Here is a 9,642-nt window from a genome sequence, read left to right on the forward strand (position 1 = left end):
AAAAAAAAACCTGTAGCCATGAATCAGGTACAATATAAAACTTACTACTTTATAAATTATTGTCTCTGGCAGATGGAACAAGTTACAGTCACCTGCTCGAATGGTTAAAGATTTTTACTCATCTTTTTGGAGAAGACTTTTAAGATGCGTATTTGTCCTTAACAAATAACCTTGTGGAGGCTTCAGACTAGATTTGGGCAAGGGAGCCTTTGTAGTAGTTTGTATTTTAATTTTTTTAACGTTTATTTATTCTTGAGAGACAGAGAGAGACAGCATGAGAAGGGGAGAGGCAGAGAAAGAGGGAGACACAGAATCTGAAGCAGGTTCCAGGCTCTGAGCTGTCAGCACAGAGCCCGACGCGGGGCTTGAACTCACGGACCGGGGAAACCATGACCTGAGCAGATGAAGTCATCGGAGGGGAGGGACGGAGGGACGTTTAAGAGACTGAGCCACCCGGGCGCCCCAGTGGTTTGCATTTTAAAAAGCCTCTTTCTCCTCTTCCTTCCTTCAGTTTCAGGTGACAGTGGGCAGTGTTTTAGTTTTCATTCCTGGGGTGTTTACATTTAAAGACATGGTAAGATTTACATCTTCAAGTTACGGAAAAAGAAGAAAAGTCTTTCCTTGGAGTTTTGGGGCATACCTGCCTACTATCAGAAGTTTAAGGCAACTACCGTGTACATTTTTCCGTGTCTTAAGTGCAGAACAATATTGTGCTGCAAATGTCCTGAGTTTTACGACATCTGTTAAAGGTCTGCAGGCAAATAAGAAAGGGGCTGAGTGGACTTTCAGTTGCTCTAGCAGTTATGTTCATGTTTCTCTACAGTTTCCAGCTGCACATCAAGGGTTGTTGATTTGAACTCGTTTTTCTTTTTGTTTTTCTTGCACTCCTGTAAACCATCTTCAAAGCACTGGGTAGCCGGTTCCATTGTAATGCTTAGAGGCTTACGGGTCCACCCGAGCGCACGATTTTGAATTTGCCTTTTATGTTGGGGAGAAAATGTGCTGCTCGGGTAGAAATGAAAAGATTTTTTTTTTTTTAATTTTTTTTTCAACGTTTATTTACTTTTGGGACAGAGAGAGACAGAGCATGAACGGGGGAGGGGCAGAGAGAGAGGGAGACACAGAATCGGAAACAGGCTCCAGGCTCTGAGCCATCAGCCCAGAGCCCGACGCGGGGCTCAAACTCACGGACCGTGAGATCGTGACCTGGCTGAAGTCGGACACTTAACCGACTGCGCCACCCAGGCGCCCCTGAAAAGATTTGTTTTGAGGGAGAGGTACAGAGCAAGCGGGGGAGGGGCAGAGAGAGAGGGAGAGAGAAAGAATCCCAAGCAGGCTCGGCACTGCCAGGGCAGAGCCCGGAGTGGGGTTTGGGCACGTGAACCGTGAGATCACGACCTGAGCCGAAATCAAGAGTCAAACGCTTAACTGACTGAGCCACTCAGGCACCCCTTGTTTTTTATTTTTTTTTTCCTAGGGAGATATCTGCCTTGTCTGTTAGCTATAGTATAATCATGGGTTGGGAAGAATGTCACTCAGCAGTCAGCTAAAGTCCCCGTAAATTGGGATGTGAGTGGCCACCGATCTTTCTAATTTCTCTCTAAGTGTGGTAGGATCTTCCCCATGTGGAGGTCAAAGGCTTTTATAATTGCAAAGACCTGTTGGTGTCCAGGGACCATGAATGCTCTGTGGTGGGCGGGGGGGGGGGGGGGGGGTCCGAGATTCATCCCTAAAGGACATTGCATTGGAAGACCCGAAGTTGACCAAGCGTTACGGTCAGTCCTGGGTGCTTCCGCTAAATTTAATCCCTGGCTTTCAGCATTTACGCGAGTAGCCGGTACCCTCTGGGCCTGGAGATCAGGCTGGAGTAAATCTTGTAAGAGTAAATTGAAGTGAACCCCCGCAAATCTTGGAGGGAGAGGGAAGCTAAAGCCGGCAGCTGGGTGTTCAAGGAAATTTTCTGGGGAAGGTCGAGGAGTTTGGGAGCCATGGGAATTTACGGAGGAAATGGGCCTGGATTTAAGGAGGGGGATCTATGTTCCACGTGGGCTTTGGTTTTTGTTCTGAGTCTATTTTCTAGTCTTTTATACTATTAAGAGAGGACTTAAGGCCAATGAACCTAGAAGCAAAGAAGGGAAAAGTTTTTCTCTTTTACAGTTTTCGTGCCAGCATTGGGAGTAGATTCCGGCGATTCATTGCTTACGTACAACACCCAGTGCTCATCCCAACAAGCGCCCTCCTCAATGCCCATCACCCATTTCCCCCCTCCCCCCTGCCAATCAACCCTCAGTTTGTTCTCTGTATTTAGGAGTCTCTTATGGTTTGCCTCCCTCTCTGTTTGAAACCATTTTTTCCCCATGGTCTTCTGTTAAGTTTCTCAAGTTCCACATATGAGTGAAAACATGGGATCTCTGTCCTTCTCTGACTGACTTATTTCACTGAACACAATACCCTCCAGTTCCATCCACGTTGTTGCAAATGGCAGGATTTCGTTCTTTCTCATTGGCAAGTAGTATTCCATTGTATACATAAACCACACAGAAGATAAAAATTCTTAACCACGTCGGTCTCTCACGTCTCTACCTGCAGCGTCTGTTGGAAGCAGGAGTGGTGAGCATACTTTCTCCTTTTTTGTAAATTTAGATTAGCCAGAGATGGGACCCGTGGGTGGCTCAGTCGGTTAGGCGTCCGGCTTCGGCTCAGGTCATGATCTCGCGGTCTGTGGGTTCGAGCCCCGCGTCGGGCTCTGTGCGGACAGCTCAGAGCCCGGAGCCTGCTTCGGATTCTGTGTCTCCCTCTCTTTCTGCCCCTCCCCTGCTCGTGCTCTGTCTCTGTCTTTCTCTCTCTCTCTCTCTCTCAAAAATAAACATTAAAAAAATAAATAAACTTAGATTAGCCAGAGAAAATATTTGGGTATAGTGACTTCGGTAAAGATGCGTCACAAGGACTCTTGTTTCCTCCTGCTCCCTTTCCTCCCGGAGAGGGTCATTGTGTTCCCTTGTGCCTGTCTTTTGTGTCACTTGCCACAAGGAGGAAAACCGTAGGGTAGGACAGAAGCATGGGCCCCGCAAGCCTGCCGTTCAAGCTGGCCTCGCAGACGAGTGAGTTCAAGGTTCTTTGGCGCGTCCAGTAGATTAATGCTGTGCCTACGGGAGCCCATAAAAGTCTAAGACTCAAAGAAGTGACCGAAAGAGCCAGATTTTACACATTTTAGAAAAGAACCAATTTGCGGAGAATTGACAAGACACAAGTTTGGGCTTGGGGTAGGTAATTAGCGAGGAACCAACAAGGTTTGTTTACACAGCCTTGTGGGCCTTGAATTCCCTATCTCTGGCGATAAGGATGCCTTCCACCCTCCTGGTGTCGGGAGAATACCTTCTCGCCGGGAGATGTTTATTTCCTGCTCTCAGGGGAACAAAGGAGGGCCAGAGCGTCCTTCCCCCAATATCTGTTTCTCCAATAACTTGAGTTCAAAATAATATGCATACGTGGTATATTTTGGTGTGGTACATTCGGCTCTCCCTCAATGACTTCTTCAGAAGCTGGCTGCCTGTTACAAACCCGTAACCCCTGAATCTCTATTTTCTTTTTCTTTGCATATCCTACTGCAATAATACGCCCCACGTGTGTACTTCTTGCTGTGTTAAGACACATTTCCTCCTATTGGTCATAAAACCACCTTGTTTAAGTTGCAAGGAGTGTTCCCTGGATTTAGTGTTAATATGTGTCTAATGACGTCAGGCTCACAGTGTTTATCCTTTTCCGTTGCCACAGACACCACTGATGTTTCAGGTCACAAGGCGGGGGGGGGGCACAAGGCGGGGGCAGTGTCTTTCTGTGTCCCCAAACGATTCCACCTAATTTGGCCTCCAAATCCCCAGCCACGTTTTCAAAGATCTCCACAAGAGAATCCCCCTCTATTCTCTGAGCTTATGTTCTATTACTCTTCTCCAGGTGCGCCTTTCCGCCCCCCACCCCCCACCCCCAGCCGAACACGATTATTTGCTCTTCCTCAGTTATGCCCCATTTGTTTTTGAACCACAAGCCTTGGCTATTCCCTCTTCCTGGAGCACCTACTACCCATTAAATTTTGATTGTTGGAAAACTACTGGTCTTCAAAGGTTTGTTCGAAGCTCTAGGGGAGACGCTGACCCGAATCCCTTGCGAACATTCTCCCTAATTCCGTGCCAGAAAGCCTCTGCTCCAGCCCAAATGGTCTGTTCATCTCCTCACCATCCAACGCTTACGTCGGCTCTTGTGACTTTGCCCATGATGTTTCCTGTGCTGGAATTTTGTCGGGGGCCCATCCACCGTCATAAATCAAAGAAAAGAGAGGTGTTTGGGCGTTCAGAAGAAACTTGTAGTTGGGAGAAGTAGGACAGCGTTCCAAATAACCTTGGACTATGGATAAGATTTTATTTCAGTGGGAAACATGGAAGAATGACTGGGTCAGTGTCTGCCTGTATCTCTATCGGTGTGCCTGTGTTGGTCCCATCTGTCCCCTTTCCATTAGGAGAGATGGGGAGCAACCTCACAATTTTCTAAAACCTGATCCAGGTGAGATAATGACCTGAGGACCTGTGATAGCTGTTCAGGCCCGAGCAGCATAAATTTCGGCTTACTAAAGGTAGGCTCACCCTATGTTTACCTCATAAGGGAGCCTCCTTACTCTAAGAGGACTCCCCCCGTTCGCACCTAGTTCTGAGAATCACAATACAAGCTCGGGTTGGCACGGGACTCCACGTGTTGAGCTGAGGTTAAAGTTTATCGCACGAATTCTGAATACAGCGATCACGATGAAACTCTCGAGTTCTCTGCGTAGGCCTGAACAAAGCAGCTCTAAAATGGGCAAGCAGGAAAATAAAACTACAACGAGATTTCACCTCGCCCCTGTTCGAATGGCTTTTATCACGAAGAGATAACAAGCTTTGATGAAGCTGTGGCGATAAGAGAACCTCCGTATAGTGTTGGTGGGAATGGAAAACAATATGGTGGTTCCTCAAAACACGAGAAATAGAACTACCACATGATCTAGCAGTCCTTCTTCTGGGTATATACGTGAAGGAAATGAAAACGCTGTACTGAATAGATATCTGTGCCCCCATGTTCACTGCAACATTATTTACAGTGGTCAAGACATGGAAACAACCCAAGTGTTCATCATTGGGTAAGTGGATAAAGAAAATGTGATACACACACACACACACACACACACACACACGTATATACGCGCATGTACACACACAGTGGAATACAATTCACCTATAAAAAAGAAAGAAATCCTACTATTTGTGACACCTTGGATGGGCCTTGAGAGCCTTATTCTAAGTGAAATAAGTCAGGCAGAGAAAGGCAAATCCTGTGTGATCTCACTTACGTGTGGAATCTAAAAAAGCTGAACTCATCGATACAGAGTAGAATGGTTGTGACCAGGGGCTGGGGGGGAGGGGGGGGAAGGGGGGAGATGTTGGTCAAAGGGTACCAACTTTCCATTACAAGATGCGTAAGTTCTGTGAATCTGATATACAGCATGGTGACTATAGTTAACAGTACTGTATTATGTACCTGAAAGTTGTTGAGAGTAGATCTTAGATGTTATCACAGCAAAAAAAAAAAAAAAAAAATGGTAATTATGTAAGAGGATGGAGGTATTAATTAACCCTACTGTGGTAATCATTTCACAACAACTACCTGTATCAAATCATCACATTTTACACCTTCCATTACCTCTGTGATATGTCTCTAATATCTCGATAAAGCTGAAAAATTTATTTTTTATTAAAAAATTTTAAATTTATTTATCTTGAGAGAGAAAGGGAAAGAGAGACAGACAGAGAGAGAGAGAGAGAGAGAGAGAATCCCAAGCAGGCTCTACATTTTCAGCACAGAGCCCGATGCGGGGCTCAATCCCACAAACCGTGAGATCGTGACCTGAGCTGAAACCGAGAATCGGACGCTTAGCTGACTGAGCCACCCAGGCGCCCCTGAAAAATTTATTTTAATTTAATATTTTTAATTTAAGAAAAGGAAAATGGGGACACCTGAGTGGCCCAGTCGGTTAAGCGTCCGACTTTGGCTCAGGTCCTGGTCTTGCAGTTCGTGAGTTCGAGCCCCGCCTTGGGCTCTGTGCTGACAGCTCGGATTCTGTGTCTCCCTCTCTCTCTGCCCCGTCCCTGCTCACACTCTGTCTCTCCCTGTCTCTCAAAAATAAATAAAAGCAATTTAAAAAAGGAAAAAAAAAAGAAAGAAAGAAAAGGAAAATGTAATTGGCCAATAAAAATAAAAATACGCTCCACCACACTGGTAACTGAACAAATGCAAATTAAAACCTCATTAAGCAACTATTTATAGAATCCATCTGTATTGCAAAAAGGACATCCAGAAAATATCCGATAATGCCGAAGCCTGGTAAGAATGTGAGGAACAAGGACTACTTGGGGAAGCGTAAAGGAACATAGCCTATTTGGAGTGTAATTAGGAAGCAGTACCGAATGCAACTCAAATTGCATACATAGGTTGTGTATTGGACCTAGGTATATACCAAAGATAGGCTCTCATCCGTGAGTTCAAGGAGGCAAGTGCAATAACGTTCATCGTGTCGTTCAGTCATATTTCGTGAATGCCCGCTATATACCTGCCACTGTTTTATGCACTGGGGTTCTATCCCTGAACAAAGCAGACAAAAATCCCTGTTCCCGTGGAGCTTACATTCTAGGGGAGGGCAATCGCTGCAAGCTGTACAGAAAAATAAAATCTGCCGGCATGGCCACCAGGAGAAAATGAAATGTAAGAAAACAATAACACGTTTATTTTTTTCCAACAACAGAATACCATCAAATAGTGAATACGTGATAGGTCTAGATGTTCCTCCTCACTTTGTGTGAGAGAAGTAGGTGGCAGAATACGTAGTGCGTGCCATCGATGTAAGCGTTTATTGTTTTTAAATGTTTATATTTTATTTTTGAGAGACAGCGTGCACGCGGTGGGGGGAAGGGGCAGGGAGAGAGGGAGACAGAGGGGTCCGAAGCAGGCTCTGCGCTGACAGCAGAGAGTTGGAGGCGGGGCTCGAACTCACGGACCGCGAGATCATGACCTGGGCGGAAGTTGGACGCTTAACCGACTGAGCCACCCAGGCGCCCCGGTGTAAGGGGGGTGGGAGGGAGGGGAGGGTGGGTGATGGGTATGGAGGAGGGCACCTTTTGGGATGAGCACTGGGTGTTGTATGGAAACCAATTTGACAATAAATTTCATATATTGGAAAAAAAAACCAAGAACATGTTCTATACTTTCTGTAAGTACACGTATAGGCATGTAAATGTGTTATAACAAAATAACAAAGGAAGGATGCCCACTAAAGTCATGAGGTGGGCTGCCCCTAGAGAGTGTGTATGTGTGGATGGAGGGAATAAAAGAGAATTGGGGATGGGGACAAGGAGTACTTCAGTTTCACCTGTATTGTTTGATTTCTTTTATTTAAAAGACATAAGGCCAAAATGGCAAAATGCTAGTAATTTCCTATTGTAGGTCGTAGGTTTCCTGTGTTTCTTAAAGATTTTTTTCTTTAAGAATTTCTTAAAGAATACTAACCTATTCTATTAAATTCTCAAGAAAAAAAGGAAAAGCTAATTGACTAAAATAAATCAACCGATAATAAATGCCAAATGAATGATATACAATTTCCTCCCTCCCTCCCTTTCCTCTTCTTTCCATCCCTCTTTCCTGCCTTCCTTCCTTTCTTCCTCTCGGTAATGCCAACCAGCATACCAGACCCATTTTTTTTTTCCTGCTGACCTTGACTCCTGTCCGTATTTCAGCTCAACTGGTCAGAGTAACTGCAATGTGAATGCCTGTTGTCAGAAATAAAATTACACTCGAACCTCCCAATTCATAGCTACAGATGGGAATTACAGCATCACTTTTGCTTATCTCAGCTTTTCATCCCCAATAATGTACATCCAGTCATGATCAGAGACAATACTCAGTTTATAGCAAGGAATCAAGTTGAAGGACTTTATATTATGAGCTTACAGGAAATATGAAATTGTCGATACGCATATGTTTACATACATATTGTTGACAATTGAGTAGCGCCCACCATGTTAAATATTGTAATTTCGATTTGGATTCGTAGAGGCTATACATGTTTTTTTTTTTACACAAAATTGCCTAAAAATGTATTCGTGCATCACTAATTCAACGCGGAATGAGGGAGAGACCGAGGGAGAGGGAAAGGGTAGGTGAAGCTTTTTCAATGAATCAAGCACCAAGCATTAATAAGCACCAGATGTAGGCAGTATGTGTGTGTCCAAGTTATAGGCTTGTGGGACTTTGTTTAGGGTTTATGGACTGTGAGTTCTAGAGAACTGGGCTTTGTTCCTCACCGTTGCAATATGCGGGAGGTGAGTGAAATACTGCATGCAGATTACTGGCCTACCTAGAGAGCTCTCAATAACTACTTCTGGTGGATAGTTTGTAAGTACTTTGGTTGGGAGAAAGCCTTTCAAATGATAAAAAGGAAAGCATATCTTTATCCTCATCTACATGATCAACAGGGGTCCATTTAACCAAAAAGCAAACTGGTATTATAGTTGGATTCTAAATAAGCTTGTGTGTGTGTGTGTGTGTGCTTTTTAAAGTCCCACATCTCATTAAAACTACATAGGCAACCAATAAATCTCTTTTCGTATAAGCCCAAAAGCATATAAGAAAGAAGCAACGTATGTGTTGGGTCCATAAGTCAGGGGGAATGCTTCCACCAGCCTCATGAGACAAAAATGTGCCTCCACACCTTGAGGCCACACCTCGGCCTTCTGAACTCCCTGTTGTAAAATGGAAACCCTCTGACTCAGCTCAGATCCTCAGATGCTGACAAGTTCCAAAGCTGAGTTTAGAAGGAGGAGATGGAAGTAACAGAGGAATTGAGACTGAGCAGCAGCTAACGCGGGTGGTAAAGTCGCAGACTTTCACACAAGCCGCCGAGGAACATGACGAATGGGCCGCCCATCTGTATCAGTGCTTTATCATTTGCTAATAACGGCATGAGTTGAACTCGAAAGCGGCCACATTGGTGTGCGCCCGCACGTGCTGCCGGTCCCTGAGATGCAAAGATGTTACACTGCTGTGTGTTTGAATCGACCTAAGAGCTGGTAGTCGTTGCACGAGAGCTCCACTGATGCCCTAGAGAGATCCCATTGGTAGGAGGGCATTTTGGTCTGTACGGAGACCTTTGGAGCAACTGAGATCTAGTTAGCTTACCTTTAAAATGTGACCCAGCATATGCGGCTTCTTCTTGTCTCTGGAGCTCCACAGGGGTCTCCCTGTTGCAGCATGGGGTCAATTTGTTTCTGTTCTGTTTTGACCCCGGGTGACCAGCCAAGGCGATGAAAAACATCTTAACGAACTTGACAAATCTTGTGCGGTGGCTGGGGGATAAGGATGTCTTACTGCAAATAACCTATAAACATTAGAAAGCTACAGCTATCTTTTAAGCTATAGACTCTGACCCCCAGGGTGAGAAAGGAACAATTTTATTTATTAATAGCCCTCCTGACTGCACCGAAAAGCATTGCCACCATTACTTAAGGCCTATGATGAGCTATAGAAATCAAAAGTAACAGAAAGGTCCTGGCCCTCTTAGAAGCA

The 9,642-nt window shown here is 45.0% G+C and overlaps 1 protein-coding gene across 1 annotated transcript in view; it reads right to left on the reverse strand.

Annotated features, from left to right (window-relative positions):
• LOC115506862 (40S ribosomal protein S27-like) overlaps positions 1 to 9,391 on the reverse strand; it is a 42,666-nt gene extending 33,275 nt beyond the window's left edge. Inside the window, 1 exon segment of the mRNA XM_030304836.1 lies at positions 9,256 to 9,391. Within this exon segment, the coding sequence (XP_030160696.1) occupies positions 9,256 to 9,391 (136 nt within the window).
• Positions 9,392 to 9,642: the final 251 nt, after the last annotated feature.

This window comes from Lynx canadensis, chromosome X (genome assembly GCF_007474595.2).
Source record: "Lynx canadensis isolate LIC74 chromosome X, mLynCan4.pri.v2, whole genome shotgun sequence".
In the NCBI taxonomy this organism is placed as follows: Eukaryota; Metazoa; Chordata; class Mammalia; order Carnivora; family Felidae; genus Lynx; species Lynx canadensis.